Source organism: Cynocephalus volans, chromosome 9 (genome assembly GCF_027409185.1).
Source record: "Cynocephalus volans isolate mCynVol1 chromosome 9, mCynVol1.pri, whole genome shotgun sequence".
Lineage (NCBI taxonomy): Eukaryota > Metazoa > Chordata > Mammalia > Dermoptera > Cynocephalidae > Cynocephalus > Cynocephalus volans.
In genome coordinates, this window is record NC_084468.1 from 42798524 (window position 1) to 42816605 (window position 18082).

The 18082-nt window shown below is 34.6% G+C and overlaps 1 protein-coding gene across 1 annotated transcript in view; it reads right to left on the reverse strand.

Moving 5' to 3' along the window:
- Positions 1 to 17682, reverse strand: part of TXK (TXK tyrosine kinase) — a 40876-nt gene extending 23194 nt beyond the window's left edge. The window contains exons 1-6 of the mRNA XM_063108292.1: positions 17612 to 17682; positions 16466 to 16568; positions 15567 to 15772; positions 13775 to 13840; positions 8566 to 8620; positions 1297 to 1376 (exon numbers count right to left, since the gene is read on the reverse strand). Coding sequence (XP_062964362.1) covers positions 1297 to 1376; positions 8566 to 8620; positions 13775 to 13840; positions 15567 to 15772; positions 16466 to 16568; positions 17612 to 17682 — 581 coding nt within the window. The remainder of the gene's footprint in view (positions 1 to 1296; positions 1377 to 8565; positions 8621 to 13774; positions 13841 to 15566; positions 15773 to 16465; positions 16569 to 17611) is intronic.
- Positions 17683 to 18082: the final 400 nt, after the last annotated feature.

An 18082-nucleotide genomic window follows, 5' to 3' on the forward strand; every position in this document is an offset into this window, starting at 1 on the left:
GCACTACACAGAAGAGCAGATTGATTAAATTCAACATACGCCTCACCATCCCAGGATAATTCCTACACTAAATTATTGGGGACTCAAATTCAAACATAACTTCAACCTAAGTTGTCTGAGTGGCAAGTCATGTTCAAAAAAGTAGATCTCATAATAGACACTTATAAGTAGTTATTGGATATCAACTGCTATGGGTTAAATGTGTCCCCCAAAGATTCATATATTGGAAACTTAATCTCTATTGTAACAGCGTTGAGAGGTTGGGGAATGCTATTATGGTAATTGAAAGGTGGGGCCTTTAATAGGTGATTAGATTGTAAAGACCTTGCCCTAGGGAATGGATTGATCCATTCATGGATTGAAGGGTTGATGGTACAATGGGTGGTAATGTGCGTGATTCTGATGGCTTTAAAAGGAGTGCAATAAGAAGGTTAGCTCTCTCTTGCTCAGCCCATTCTCTCCATGTGATACCCTTCATTGGTGTGGAGAGTCACCACCTAGAAAAAAGCCCTCACCAGATGTGTTCCCTGGACTTTGGACTTCCCAGCCTCCAAAACTGTAAGAAATAAATTTTATTTCTTTATAAATTACCCAGTTTCAGGTATTCTGTTATAAGAAACAGAAACAGAAACAGACTAACACATCAAATATTTGTTATATGAACAAATGCACTGTGAGAGATTGGAGATGGAGACACGGAAGGGAGGAAAGTCAACACAGGGTGCATTAATGAACTGGTTGCTGCTATGGGCAACTGGGACTCAACACCTCTAGGAACCTATGAAAGACTGGGGAGCACACCTCAGCATTCCCCCTGAAGTGCAAAGAGGCTGAGGTGTTTATCCACCAACTACCGTTCTCACTGGTGTAGGGTTGATCCTGGGTTGTTAACTCTCAGGCACTTCCAGCTAGCCCTGGGGTCCAAGAGTTCCCACAGCCAGAAAACATTCTCAGGTAGAAAGACACAGAAACTTTCTGAGTACAGGGGACTTCTCTGCAGGTCAACCCCAGAGTAGACCGAGGGATATAAGGAAAGAGCCAACAGTGTCTACTACAACTAATCTAACCCCCTCATCTGATGGTTGAGAAAAGGGAGACAAGAGAGGTTAAACAGTTTATCCAATGTCACACAGAGCATGTTAGGGATAAAATGTAGATTGGTCAGTTGTCCTAACTTTCAGCTCAGCAATCTTCTCCCTATGTTAAGTTCTCAATTATATTCTCTATGTGATGGTATCTCCATATAAAAGACTTATTATGATTATTTCTAAAGTAAACAAAATTATGATTGCTTACCTTCTAGCTCTAATATACACAGAAATTGTGTAGGATCCCAAATATCTTGAATCTCTGACAATAAATGCACCTTCTTTAGACTGCAAAACAATTCATTCATTGTATAAGTTTATTCCTTCTTAGAAAGACAAACCTACATCTCAGTAATGAAAAACAAAGCTATACTAACTTAGTATAAGTGACTTACTATATTCTTACTATAACGAATGAAACTGTTTTCACAAGTACACACAATCTTATCTCCTTTGTAGGTTTAGTAGTCTTACCTGTAAAATAAAATGTAATTGGGACATGAATTTATAATGTATGAATATTTTAAAACATTGCCCCTCATTTTTCCAAGACAAATTCTGTATTTGACAGACTTATACCTGACCAGTTATTTTTGTTTAATTAATCAGAATAATAGATAAAAAATAAGTGATGAACAGGAAGAACTCTGAGACAAACTGACAGGTTTGTACTTTGGAAAAGGAGCAACAACACGGCAGGAGAAACACATTTGGAAAGGCAGGGGGTGTGAAGAGAGATTAGAGTTTATGATAAGGATGGAAACAGAATAGATTTGGGGGAGTCTAAAGAGGAGTGCAAGGGGAGCCATGTTAGTAACTGTAGGGGTATGAGAGAGATGAAAAAAGGAATGGCAGGGGGAGAACGTAATAATAAATGGATGTTAGATTATGAACTACATACACCCCTGTTAACACTCTTTGGGAGACTCCAAGGAAGCTACAAATTGCTTTTGATTTATCTTGAATGTTGGAATGTTTGATTTGTTTGTTTGATATTGTAAAAATTTTCAGCTTTACTGAGTGTGATTAAGCTTTAGAAGAAGAAAAAAAAAATCTCAGAATTTCATCAAACCTATGAAAGTTGACACTTACAAAGTTCTGACAACATGTATGTTGTGCTTGAGAACCGCACAACCCAAGCAGCATGGTCTGACTCTCAAGGTGAACCTCATACATTAAGCAGAGCTTTCTTCTCATTCCAGATACTTATCACAACATAAGCCTCATTCCCTGGTCAATTTTTTTAAACCAAAGAATGGCTTATAGCCATTTGAAATGATAAAATCTAGGTTTTGTTGAATTCCTACAGGGTGCAAGGGTTGCATTACAAACCATAGGGGACACAAGATGTAAAAAGTAAAGTTGTACGTATGGTGTATATATATGTATATATACAAATACAAGTATATATAATATGCATATGATAAAGTTGCTTATGGAGTGATCACCTCTTATAAAGATTCAAAGTAGGAAGAGTACAAACAACATTTGCTGACCACAAAGCAATAAAACTAGAAACTCGTATCAAATGCCAAAGTAAAAAGCCCCTACCTCCTGTAGATTTTTCTCTTTTATATAACTGAAGGAAATTCAAATGAAAAATATATATTAAAAAAAATACAGAAACAACACATATCAGAACCTCTGCTAAACCGTTCAAACAATACTCAGAAAAAAATTCATAGTCTTATTACTAATATTGATAAGCAAAAGGCATAAATAAGTATATCCAACTCGAGAAGTTAGGATAAAAACTATAAAATAAACCCAAGTAAAGTAGAAGAAAGGGATCAATAAGAAAAAAGTAGAATATAATAAATTATAAAACCAAAAATATAATACAATTACTAATCAAGTTGAAAACCTGGTTCTTTAAGGAAAAACAAACTGCGAATTAACCTAATCAATAAATAATCGTGGAAAGCTAACAAAAGTAGTAAGTCACAAAGAGAAAATAATCAAGGATTCAGAAAAAGAATTTACTTGACTCTATAAAATAAATTTGAAAACTTGAATGCAATGGATAGTTTTAAAAAACTTATCCATTTTTCTATTCAATAGATCTGTTAAGATTTCTAGCTCTTCTGGATTCAGTTTTGATAAATTGTACGTTTAGCTAGTTAAAGAGGTATAATATTAAAAAGTATTACTGTTACACATTGTGATCTACCAAACCTTAAAGAAAAAAATGGCATAGAGATTACACTATTTCAGGGCATATTAAAAGAAAAAAAACTTCTAAATTTGTGTACAAAATGAGCTTAACATCAATACCAACAACACCGTCAAGACTGGGCACAAAAGAAAAAACTATTGACCAGTCCCACTTAACGTCCATGCAAAAATTCTAAATAAAATGTTACAAACTGAATCCAGTAGCACAAAAAAAAGTATAGCATAATCAAGAGGGATTGCACAAAGGAATGTAAAAGTAATTTAATATTAGGGATTTCATTAATATAATTTATCATATTAATAGACCTGAGGAGAAAAGTCACATGAACATCTTTAGAGAAGTTGGGCATTTGATAAATTTCAATTTCTATTATCAATTTTTAAAAATTCTCAATAAAACAGGAATATATGTTTACTTCCTTAACACAAAAGCAGTTATTTACTTTAATCCCAAATCAAGCATCATGTTTTATGTGGAAGTCACTCCAAATAAAATCAGGAAAAAAGAAATAATGCACTATCAGCACTGGTATTTAATACTGTTCTGGAGATACCAGCCAATGCAATTAAATGAGAGGCAAAAATTAGAAGTACTGCATTAAAATTATTTTTTAAAAAGAGTTGAAATCATCACTGTTTGCTGCTAAGACTATATACATGAAACCCAAAAGAATCAACTGGAAAACTATTACAAAAAATATGAGAATCATCAGTCATTAATTACGAAATTAATTCACAGAAATCAAGAGCTTTCATAAGTAAAAACAAGAGGTACTCACTTATAATAGCAGCACAAAAGATAAAAATCCTTAAAATAAACTTAAAAATTAACATGCAAGAATTATATGAAGAAATTCCTAAAATGCTTCTGAAAAATACAAGTATTTGCTTTTCTCATTAGGTGTTTATTCCATGAAAGGTTATTTTTACTTGAAGTAGAGATCTAATTTTAATTTTTTTCTATATGAATAATCAATATATATATGGGTCCTGGAACAAATGGGTCTGTAATGCCTGAAAATTTTCCCTAAATTAATCTGTACATTTAATGCAACCAACAGGAAGTTTTTTAAAAATGAGACAAGGTAATTCTTAAGTTTGTATGGACAAAATATACATACATCCAGAACATTTCAGAAAAAGAGAATAATAAGGGAGGCTAGCCACACCAGAGAAAGCCTCAGTATTTAAAACAGTGTAGTAGCAGTACATGAATAGACAGGCTGATCAAAGAAACCAAGCAGAAAGCCCAGTACAGTCCAAAATAGGAATTTTGTTTATGATGAAAGTGGCATCTCAAATCAATGCAGAGAAGATGGACATTTGGTTCCCATCTAGAAAAAAAATAAAGTTGGATTCATATCTCACTTCTTACATCAGGAAAAGTTACAAATGAATCAAAAATATAAATGTACAAAATAAAACCACTAAAGCAATCAAGAAACACGAGAAGTTTTTTTTAAGCCTTGGAGCTAACCTGATACAAACCCTAAACACTTACACAAAGTCGTCTGATAAATTCAAACATATGAAATTCAAATACTATTCATGCCAAAAAACAATAAGATAATTGAAAAACTGGGGGAAATATTACCGCATATCACCAAGGGCTCATTCTTTAATATAGCTACATAGGTCCTACAAATTCGGAGAATAACATCAAAAACCCAATAGAAAACTATGCAAAGGATATGAACAGATGGTTCACAGAAAAAGAAATACAAATATGTAAAATTTAATAAATAAAAAATGCTTAACATTCCTGGAATAAGAGAAATGCAAACTAAATCCACACTGAGATGAGGTGTCAGAAAGCAAAGATCCAGATGTTTCATATAAAATGCTGGCTGTAAAGGTTGTAGGAACACAGACACTTACATTTCTGGCAGGTATATAAATTGATACAACTTTTTAGAGGGTATTTTAATATTTATCAAAATTAGAAATGCACATTCTCTTTGCCCCAGAATTTCCACCTTTGGGGATTTATCCTACGAATAAACTCACAAAAATGAGAAAAGATGTATATTAAAGTTACCAATGGCTGCATTTGGTTTAACAGCAAAAGAGTGCAAAATACTTAATTTCCATAATGAAAAACTGGTTAAAAAATTGCAACGCATCCAAACTCAGGAATATTATGCAGGTTTGAAATGAATGAGGACACTTTTTATGTAGTGATGTGAAAAGATTCCCAACATATATCATTAAGTGAAAAAAGCACTATTGTATAGAAGAGTATATATACTATGCTACATTTTGTGTAAAAATATCAGCACAAGAAAGTATATTTCTGTTTACCTGTATATATATTAAACATCTCAGAAAGCATACAAAATAAACTAATAGTAGTTTTTCTGTGGGAAGGGGAATTGGTGGCTTGGAGAGAAGAATGAAAGAAAATTTATTAAAACCTTTTGATTTTGGACCATATGAACATGCTGACTGTTGAAATATGAAATAAATAAAAGTTATGGAATACTCATGAACAATTTATGTAATGACTTTGAAAATAAATACAAATAAAGTAGGCAATTCTCTAGGTAAATATTAATTATCAAACATTTCAAAAAGAAAAGGAAATTCAGTCAGTAGCAAATATCTACCTGTTTTTAAAAGCAGCATGTCTGGACTATTTTACGAGAGCTACACCCAACCTTCAAGGAGCAAACAATTTCTATCCAATATAAATTATTCCAGAAACTGGTAAGAGAGACAAAGCCCCATCTCCTAACTCATTTTATGATGCTTCTGTAACCTTTATATTAAAACCAGACAAAGAGAACGCACAAACCAGGCCCACTTTTGAATGTAACAGGACAAATGCTAAAGAAAATATTAGGAAACCCAAACCAGGAGACATATATTTTGAATTCCTCATGACAAGTAGGGTTTAACCCAAGTGTATTTTTAAAAATAAAATTTAAAAATATATAAATTAGAAAAATATTTTTAAGATCTATAGAAAAAATATATATTTTTAAATATGTATTTAAAACATTTATTTTTAAATTACACATTTAAGATATGTATTGAAAATATTGTTTTTAAATATTCCATTCATTGTACACATATATACACACACATTTCTGATGGATTAAAGACCTAAATGTGAAAAGCAAATCCTTAAAACATTTAAAAGAAAATATAATATCCCTTTATTACTTTAGGAGGAAGAAAAATGTTTTATACTAAACAAAAAAGCACAAATCATAAAGGAAAATATTGAGAAATTCAACTCCATCAACATTTTAAAAATTCTGTGTAAGAAAACACCATAAAGTCTTTAAAAAAGCCAGAAACTAGAAGAATATACTGGCATTTGCAACACATAACTGACAAAAAGATTGGTATTCAGAATGTATTTTTTAAATGCATACTTACAAGTTAAAAAAACAAACACACTACAGAAAAATGAGCAAAGGATATTAACAGGCATGTCACAGAAGAGTAAACCCAAGTGGCCAATAGACACATAATTTATTCAATTGCACTGGTAATCAAGGAAATGAACATTTTTAAAAACACACAATTTCTCACCTAATGAATTTAAAAAAATAAGTGTGAATCTCTTTGCCAACTGCTGGTAAGAATGTAGGGAACCAGTTTATCTCATTTCTTGTAAGAGAGTAAATTATTACAACTACATACTTTGAATCATGAATGGAAAATACCTAGTAATATTAAATCTGCACCTACCCTGTGAACAAATAATTCCCTTTTGCCCTTGTGTACAAGATGACATTTACAAGGAAGTTCATTGCAGCACTGTTTGTAATAGTAACAAGCTAGAAACAATTTTAATGTTTATCAACATTGTATACATTTTTATATAGTCATATAATGAAATACTCGACTGTTAAAGAAATGTATTTAATATATATGTACCCATATGGATGAATTTTAAAAACATATGTCTAACTTAAAAAGCAACATCATATAATCTCTTTTATGTCAAATGATAAAACACATAAAACAACACTATACGTTGTTTCTGCACATACATATATGATAAAAATATAAACACAGGCACAAAATGGTAACACACCCTTCTATTGACAATACCTCTGGGGAGTGACGGGGGACAAAAAATCTGAGGGTGTGGGCCTCAATTGTGTCTATTTTTTTTTTTTTTTTTTTTTTATGTTATGGCCAAATCTTACTACTTGTTATATATGGGTTGTGGGCAGTTGGGGTTTGTTACATAATTCCCTGTTCTAGTTTCTGTAGAGAGATGAGGCCCTCATCTAGTCTGGCTTCCTTTCAGATACAGAAGCTCTCATGCTGAATCTGCACAGTGCAATGATTTGGGCCATGTTACCTGTAACCAACTTGCTTACTGTAGACCTTCTCTGGTTCTGCCTGACTACTGTAACATCTTATTTCTCCATGCTGGACCTACTAATATCAGTTTGCAGAAGGCCACCTGCTGCCCCTATGTCAGACTGTCACCACATCTCCCTGCCACACTCAATTTCCTATGAAGTGAAACCAGGCCTGTCTCCAGCCTCCATCCCCACCATGTCCTGAGGCTGGATCTATGTTTCTCATTCTCTGCCTATGCCCTTCTATTTACGTGGGTCTTTCCTGTGTCCTGAGCCATTACTGGCACTGAGTTTTTAGTTACAGAATTGATTCTTTCTCATTCGCACTTCTAGATTTCCTCAACATCCAACAACAGGGCATAGTCACACACACACCTCTCTTACCTAGTTTCTGGTTTTGACTGTATATTTACCCACAGTTAATGTTTACCGACAGTTGGAAATTTAAACTATGTGCAGTTTTGTTTTGGTTTGACCTAAATGAGCAGTTTTGATCTGAGTTTGATATTTTGGCTACCCCACTCTTCCCTTTGCTTCCAAAGAACAAAGAAACTGCAACACCATTTATTTTTCTGTATTCGTGTTTTTCGTGAGTCTAAGCTAAGTTCATGAGGATTGAGTGTATATTTGATTGCCTTTGATGCAAACATTATGTGGGCAATTCACATATAGACTCTATTGGTAAAATGCACTTTGAACTGAATAAAGGAGATTTAGTATGTTGGAGGTGAAATCATTTCAGGAGAAACATATTTCTGAAATTATGATGAAAGTCAATAGAAAACACGATCTGATACAAGCATATCTGATTTACAATGTATCAGAAAATGTGTACCAGAGATGAAGTTGTAACAATATCTTAGAACTAGAAAGAATGAGAAGTAATAGACCTTTTTAGTTGGTTACATCTTTAAAATGTACCTCTCTCCAAAATTTTGAAAATATTCACAGATTTATTCATAAATACATTGAATTACCTCTTGTCTCAATAGACGCTCTGCCTGATTTCTGGTAATGTTTTTATGGTACCACCTGTAAAAGTAATAAAAATGCTTTACATTTTTATATTCAACTATTTTCAGGAAAAAAAATCACTGTTCTTTATTTTTAAGAACTTACTTCAGAACTGATTTTAGAAAGTTGAGTGTTTTCTTAAATTTGGATAAACAATAATCTGCTCTCATGGGTCGATTAATTAAGTTTGATACAATTTTATTAATGATAAGCCAATCTCTAGTTTATTCCATCATAACTCAATTCAACTTTCTAACATATATTTAGGAGATAATTTTCAATGATTTAACCTCTTTTAAATTTCTGTGAAAGGTATGTGGTTAAAAAGTCATTATCATCAGCAAATACTACATGAGCTTTGGCAGACAAACTAAAAAATATCCATTTTTTTTTTTTTTTTCCTCTCAGGAATTTCCTATTTGCATGCTCTTATCTGTGCTGTTCCCCTTTCCAGAATTAAAGCTCACTCTTACCTACCGGATTCTCCTAAGTATACTACCTCATGGTAGAGTTAGTAGTTAGCAGAGCACATGGACCAGCCAATACACAATCCTGCCCCCAAACACCCTCTCCTGCGTCATCTCTCCCTCACTTACTAAGTTCCCGCCACAGTGGAATTCTTTCCTTCCTCAAATTCATCAAGCCCTCCTCTGCCTCCCATCGTGCTGTTTTCTCTGTGTGAAACATGTCATTCGATGACTTTAGAATATCAGAACTATACACAGTAAACATAATTAAATAATATTGTAAGCTAAACATATAGTTTGGTATGACAAAACCTCATCAGGACAGGAAAGAGAGAGAAAAACAACAGCACACAAGAGAGACAAAAATTTAAAAGTTTTTATCTCAAACAAGATATTAAAAGGATTTTAATCTAATATTACCAGAAATACTGTTCTTATGAGCAGCAGAAGGAAATAGGCATATCTGTAAGTGTATCTGTAGGCATTGAGTCACTGTACGTGGGCCAGATGTTAGCTAACTCAATCTCCTATCCCTGACTTTGAGAATAAAACGCATCTCATCATGTGGACTTTCCCTAACATCCAGTAGTAAGAAGCTGCCGCTAAATTAGAATGATCAGCTATTTAAAACACTAAGTCCATCAAATGGAAAAGGAACTTTAAAAAGATAAACCACAGAGAATACAGGATGATTACAGAGGATTCTAGATCAAGCAATTTGACTACTTATCCCTAGTGGGAACAAGAGTAATTATAATGTTAAACTGTGAACATCATTCAGTAATTTTTAATGAATATTAATATTGGAGAAAAGAATTTTAAGATGAATCTGAGACCTTTTGTTGTAGAAAGAAGAAATTCTTTCAAAATAAATGAGGCAGTGTTAAAGACACAGGGAACCAGCTTAAAAGGGCCCACATTAGCTAAGTTGTGAAATCTGGATGTTAAAAAGAAAATAAAGATGATAGCTCACTAAAATAAGTTGTATTTGTGAGCCAAGACCGAATATTAATACTCAAAAAAGGAACAGTTAACATAAATTATATTTTTTGAAATATTTTTCACCTATCATGTTGGTGTTAATTTTGTTGCTTTATATTCATTTACTATACTGATAAAAAGTAATTAAATAGGTTAATTTTGTTTAAATATTAATTATCTGTCCCTATATAGATGTCATTTGAATGACTTCAAAGTAGTAACCAAAGAGCCAGAAAGAAGTATGTGACAAATTCAGGATTCTTTAAAATAATAAAGAATTCTCAGTCAAGAAAGAAACTGGATGAATGCAACATAAAGGAGGTTGGGAGAACAGTATTTCAGATTTTCTTCTATTTAAATCAGACGGTAAAGATTAGAAAAGTTTTTTTAAAAAATAGGTAAGGCTGTAACTCCTACACCTGGACAACACTAATTACAACTAATCCCAAATGATGTGGGCATAGGAGTTGGGGTGGGACTCCTACAGACTTTTTTTTTTTAAATCCACCATGTCCAGCTATGGTTGAGTAGAAACATCCTGTATATAGGTAAGCCTCAGGTCCCATGTCCCAACCTTAGATTTATGATCAGTAAGTAATAGTATTGTAATCCTGAATATTTAAACTAGAAACCCCATTAGACCCGAGAAGGTAAATTTTCTTCCCTTACTAAGTGACTTTCTAATCCTAAGAATATTAAGAATTTAGTGTGGAGATAATAAGATAATTCAAACTCATACATAATCAATATGTTTGGTATTTAGAATATCTACAGTTTTAAGAGAATCTATTGTATTACATTTTTGCCTCTGCTTTAAAATACATAATTAATTTTAGACTTGTTATTTAAAGTCGAAGAGAATTTGACTAATTTTTTAAATAATAATCATACAGTTAAGAGAACTTAATTTCCCACATTTATAAGTTTAATTTATTACATTTCCAGGATCCTTTGAAGACTTTCATAGGGCTTATTACAATTGTAAATGTGCCGTCAGGCATGTGAAGTACTTTTTAAAAAATTAAATGTATTCAGTTTGTTAATGCAAATTAAATGTTTCAGGAAATTTCATTAACTGAGCTTATAAAGAGGACTGATTATTTAAAGACATTTAGTATATTGAGCTTGAATTAAAGTGATTGTTCTTATTTATTTAGATTTGTAAATAGTATATCAAGATTTATAAGATGAATTTGAGGGCTTACTGAAAACTAGGTTTTTATATGGTAATGTTGGTAATTTAAATATTCATTTAAAGCCAAAGCAGTCATAAGTCTTTCTATGAACATCAGAAGCCCACATTGACACAGCATTCTTTCCCCAACTGCCCACCTAACTAGCTCCTACCAACTTTAGACCTAAAGTCTCTTCCTCAGAAAGGTCTTCCCCAACCCAACACCCTCCATCTAAATGGTATCCCCTTCCCCATTTTCTCCCACAGTCCTATGCTGTTGCTTCATAACACTACAATTTAGAATTATATATTTATTTGTGAATTTAGGGTTGTCTGATGTCTGTTTGCCCATGAAATTGTAAGTTCCATAAAGTCGGGGGCTGTTTCTGCATGTTCTATGTTGTGTATCTCCAGTGGCTAGAACAACTAACATCTGGTACACTGTAAGTGTACAATAAACACAGATTGAAGAAACGAAGTGTTTTGAGGGGCTGAAGTAACTAAGAAACGCTGTACACCCATGATACCGGCAAGATGGACCAATCGGTAAATGCCTTTCCTGTTAGTTTCACCATTTACAGAAATAATAGTAATCACTAGCATGTATTGAACACTTACTATGTCCTATATGAGACAGGTATTATTGTCCCCACTTTTCAGAGCACTCAGAGGTTTGGAGACATTAGGTAACTTTGCCCAGAGTCAAAGACGTCGTCCATGGTAATGCTGGGATTTGGACCCAGGTTGCTCCCATTTCTAAGCCCACACCTCAGGACTTCAACCTGGCGTAGTAATTTTTTTTACATTCATTAGAACAGGGTGTGTGGTACATAGTAAGTGATCAATAATTTTAGTAATTAAAAATGATAATTATATTTATATTTCAATAAACCGTTTTCTGAAAAAAGCAATACAATTTAAAATAAGTCTTTTCATCACTGGAGTCATTAAAAAGGATGATTTCTTAAAATGCACGTACATCAAGGCCTGAGGAAATAAAACGGCAATTCTAACCCCAAAGTTTAATTCAAATGATCCAATATTTACAGTATAAGCAAGTTGTTACAGCCAGAGTCTAAGCCTAAACAGGGGGAGCAATGAGCAAATTGAGCAATGAGCAATAACCATCAGGCACTGTGTTAGGTACTTTCACATATGTCTTTTTTAATCTTCTGGAAAATTCAGACTGAGGTAATGATATGAAAAATTCTTATTTTTCTAATTTTTCTTAGCAAGGTATTTCCATACAAAATATCCTCTGACCTGGCCTTCCACAAGACCTGTTTTGCGGCTCAGCTTCAGCTGTGTACAGCAGTGAGCCTCCCATGGGGCATGCTCTTGGAGCAACAGTAGACAGTTGTTTGCTGAGGCAGAAAGAGCTCTAAGGAACTGTTTTCTAAAAAAAAAAGATGGGTTCGGCCACGTGAGGCCTTTGTTTTACGGGAGACTGGACTCTCAGTGCAGAGCTAAATGACTCTGGTCGATAGAGAGGACATGGCAGGCTGAGTGAAGGAGGGGAGAAGAAAAGAGAGACCCTATGATGGAGTTGAGAGTGACAGAGGAGAGAGAACAGAAATAACTCATGGAGACGTCTGGTAAAGTGGCAGAGATGTGTCATGTGTCCTGTGGTCATCTCCTTCTTCCCTCCAATAAAGTCTACATTATTCACCAAAGCTTCTGGAATTGGATTTGTTTTAGGGAGGCATATACTGAGTCTGGCCTCCAGGTGGGCTTAAATTAGTAGCAAGGCCAATCAAAGATGTTCTTTCATTTAGTGATATTTGCTGCCTGGTTCTCAGAGAAGCCCCCGTCTTTGTGCCTCAACTCACATCAGCTACTGCCACCTGCTGGAAGTTTATGCTAATCGCAAAGTAAGTACTCAAGAGGGGCAGGGGCACATGCTCAAACTGAAAATCCCAGTTTATGAAAAATATAGGACTAGTCCTAGCTCTGCTATTCCCTACCTATAAATGAATGTGTCAACCTCAGCTTCTCATCTGCAGAATGGCGGGCTAAAAAAGTGATTGCTAAGATCCCCTTCACCCTCCAAATCTGTAATAGTAACAAAAACAGATTTCAAGTAGAACTCTAGTGAACATGCCAAAGGCTCTTCCAAGCTACAGCATTGGCCTAGTCCTTATCTTCAGCTATTTCTAAAACATATTGAAACATAGCCAAAACATGGCAATGTTTCTATGTAGTAAGTCCAATTCACCTCTCATTGAAAATTTAATGTCATTTTTAAAAGTAAATTTTCCATTTAGGACATAGAGTAAAACAAGGGCCGATGAGTGTTTGGTTTCACTCTGTCACTTTTAAAACAAACAAACCCCCAAAAAAGTGGCCATACAAAACAAAACAAAGTTTAAGAAAAAAAAAGTTTCTGAATCAACCATGATAAGGATCAAAGTTCTCTTTATTGCTAAAGCTGTCAAATGTGTTACTTTCTCTTCCTTTTACAGACCCAAAACAGTATCTATACTTATGAGCTGCCAAAATGTCCCTGATTTTCACAGGTTAACCATAGAGTATACTTTGGAGGAAACTTACTCATATATTTCTAAATTAGTTAGTTTGTTTTCAGTCACGTAGTTGCTTGGGATTAAGCCTTCATTCCTACAAAAAAAGACAAAGCAAAACTCAAATGCTTGGCATGTTTGTGACATTATCAGGGCAAAAATCCTTTAAAACCTCAGGGATGTAGGGAAAAATCAAATTCACTTCACTGATTAAATTATTAAAAAGAAGAAAATAAGTGTTTTCGTTTCCAACTCAACAAAAAATCTCTGTACAAGAAATACCATACTAAGATCCTGACTTACAATGTGAGTAGTTTAAGAGGTTTTACGACCCCAAAATCTTTTAAAAGATGAAAGAAGGCACTTAAATTATCATTTGATGTCATAGTGACTAGGTTAAAAACACAGCAATTACAAAAATACTGGCCTCTTTCTTTTTAATTGCTGTAGAATATTCCATAGTATAGATATTTTAATTTAGCCACTGCCCTATTAAAAGCAATGCTGTAAAGAAATCCTTCAACACGCCTTCTTGTGCACAAGTAAGAATATTTCTCTAAGATACATAGATAGATACCAAGCAGGGGAATTGCTAAGTCCCTGAATATGTGCATGTTTCAGTAGGTAAGGCAAATTTCCCTCAAAGGAGGCTATGCCAATTTATACTCCTATCAGCAGGGTAGCAATTTCTCTTTTCTTACACCTTCACCAATATTTGAAATTCCAAAAAGATCTTCATGACATATTATTGAGAAACAAAAGCAAGTTGCAGAACAATGCATACAGTATGCTAAGATTTAGGTAAATTAAATGTACGAACGATACCGTAGATTTCAATATATATGTAAGCATATTGAAAATGATCTGGAAGTTACTCACTAAATGCATAATGGTGTTTACTCAGGGAAAAGAGACTGGGTTTGGAGATACTGGCAAAGCAGAATTATTTATAACAGTTGCATATTATTTTAAAAACTCTACTCACTTATTAACTATGATACCAAAAATTAATACAGTTTTTTGTGGGGTTATTTTGTTTGAGACATGCAAATAGTCCACCTGTGGGAGTGGCCAATCACACAGTCCTGAATCTACACACCTCTTTTTCCACTGAAAAGTCTCTATCACATGTTGAACCTAAACTAAGAACTGTTAAGAGGGCCAGATCATCAGGAAAATACAATTAAGGAAAGAAGGTTTGTAATTTAGATGCTTATAGTGCTTAGATACCTATAATCTCCAAATCTTGGCAAGTATCAGAGGTCAATGGCAGTATCCTTTCCCAGGGATCCAGAATGTCCTAATAATCTATTGCAAATAAAATCTATGTGCATCCCAGGGTCTTTTTACTTAATCCCAGTTTAATTCAGCAACTACTACAATGTTTGTTTCCAAAACTAGTCATTACAGTAATATAAAAATGAATAAGATACTATTTCTATTCTTACCTTAGAACTTAATAGGAAAAAAAGACAAGTTCCCAAATAAAGTACAAATCAGAATAAGAACCTAGGTGGCAGGGATTATTATTCCCATTTTATAAAGAAAGAAATGAAAACTCAGACAGGGTAAGTGACTTGCCACACAGTAGTAAGTGGCAGCATCAGGATGTGATGTCAGGTGTATCTGGTTCTGAGACTCTGCCTGAAATCACTGTGCTCTGTCATACAGATGGAGAAGTGTGGGACAGATTCTATTTCATGCAGAGGGAAGAGGTATAAACCTGTTGAAAATGAGGCTTCTTTTAAACAGTCTTCTTTTTGTTTCAGTCTTCAGAAGCTGAAAGAGGAGGAGTTTGATAAGGACTAAGCCATGTGTCATACCCCAAACGGTCTCTTGCCTTCCACCAGTGAGGATTATACTTCTCCAATATAAGGTATTCTTCTGCTCTCTTTAATGCTAAATTACAGGGTTCTCTGGGCAGAAAATCATAGAGTGCCTTGACTGGGATCTTCTCTTCAGCAACCTCAGAGGGTGGGAGGGGAGGCAGTGGCTTGCGTTTGGATGGTTGCACGCGGCCCCTGTTGGACTGTAAAAACCAAGAAATGAGTTGTTTTACTATCATTTTAGCAATTCGTACTAAAAAAGAATAGGATATAGCATATTTGCCTGCTGTCTCACTTCTCCCATCCAGCAACACCAAAGTAGAAGCCAGCGTGGGAAAAATGTAAGAAACGACTAACTGTAAAACAGCTCTTAGATCCAGCAACACACTCATCGTTCTGGCAAATTTTTGAGATCACTAGCTCTCTTGCCAGCATTGCATTGGATTTTTTCATGTCGTATTCTCAAAAGATGGTTTACTCTTCAATGGTTTCACTTTAGTTTAAGGATTTTTCTCTCCTGGAGGAAGAATGATAGCCTTTCTCTTTCATGGGCTGTAAGCTTCTCTTTGGCTTTACCTTACTTCCTAAGAACACTGTTTCTTCCAACACTGAACTGAAAATTAATCCTCACCTCCAAATGGCAGTAGCCAGAATATGTTTTTTCCCATTCACTGTCCATTTTCAAGTTCTGCCTTTAAATATAACAGAGTAGGCTATTTTAACTGGTCTTTTTTTCTTTCACTTTCTTCTAGAACATTCGTTCACTGTTTAGTGAGCACTTATGCACTAAACATGATCCTAGGTTCTGGGCATGACAACAAACAGCACTTCATGGAGCGTAGACAATAAAAAGACAACCTTCCCTGTCCCCTCTCCCCTGTCAAAGTGACACTCACCTTCTTCTTACTTGACAATTCACTGAACCACGGCCTGTGACGCTGAGTGTATTTTTCTGAAAGTTCCTCATCTTTGCTCAGGCTTTTTTGTGTTCTCACTTGTCTGACGTTGAAAAGCAATCATGTTACAAATGATTATTTGTATTAAGGGTATCTATAAATCCACTATATTATCACAAAACTAATAGAAAAAATCCGGGTTATCTTTTCAACTGCTTTTTTATTTAGAAGACTTCCTATCTCCATCTCCTTGCACAAATTACTAGCTTTCGGAACTTGAGTTTCTTGTCTGGTAACTAGAGATGCTAAGCCCATATAGAATTGTTATGGAATAAAACCGAGAAAACATGGCACATGCCTGGTACAGAGTCTGGTGCATATTAGCAGCCTAAAATTATAATCATGATAATGAAAACTTACTCTGCATCTAGTGCAGTGCTTATAATTTGGTATGCGTTACCTCATTTAATGGTATTTATTGTTACAAATAGATACGGTGTAGTGATTAAGAACATGAGTTTAAATCCCAGCTCCACCATGTCATACCGTGGCCTTGTGTAAGCAATGTAACCTCTCTAAGACTCAGATCCCTCATCTGTAGAATGGGGATTGTAAAAAAAAAAAGGTGGTGTTGAGAGTTATACAAGCTAATAAATGTAAATCTGTTAGCATAGTGTCTGACATACAGGAAACTCTTATTAAATGTTAGCTGTTACTACTAACATGGTACCTTAGATTTAATTCTTACACAATTATTAATTGGGCAACAAAGTATAAGATACTCTGATAATGTGGGGGAGATACTCAGATAACTAAGACAGGATTAGTGCCTTTAAAGGACAAAAAGTGAAGAGTGGAACACAGACATTAAACAATATACGTGAAATAAATACTAAGTAGAGAAAAGCCACATGCTATGGGAACACAATGGAGAGGAGGAATTAAATGTAAGAGGATCAAGGAAGGATCACGGAGGACCTGATATTTGACCTATGCCTTTAAATCAATGGGCACTCAACAGAAAGCAAATGGGAGAAGGGTTCCCAGGCAGAGAGAACAGCAGGTACAAAGAGTCACGGAGACCCAATAGATAATAAACTCTGAATAAATTAATTTCCAAGAAGTAGCCCTTGGAAGTAGACTTACCGCTTCTGCTCTGAACAGCAACAGCAGCAACAGAAAATCGACTGAATGATACTATCTGAAAAGCAGATCATTCTCAGCTGTTAGAAGGCCACGAGTCCATGGTAGTGGATAGCACAGGCTGCCGGTGCTATTCCAAAAACGGAAGTCCCTAGGGCAGGGGTGATATGAATTATTGTAAAGCATATGAGAGTCTTGACCATGCCCTCCTTCGGTAGTGGAAGACGGAAGACTGTCACTAAGGTGAAAAATAAGTTATTGGCACCCTGGCCAGTGTGGTTTCCCATCTCAGGCTCTCCTCCCTTGGTCTGGTTTATGCATTTCCTCAGTCTGCGAATGATAAATGACCAGCGTATTCTATTTTACCTTTGTCAGGGCTAATGTTAGCTAACAAATGTACAAAAGAATAAGATTCCAGAAACATCTCTTAACAGGGATTTTTTAAAAATTGAAATGTATTGATTATACATACTT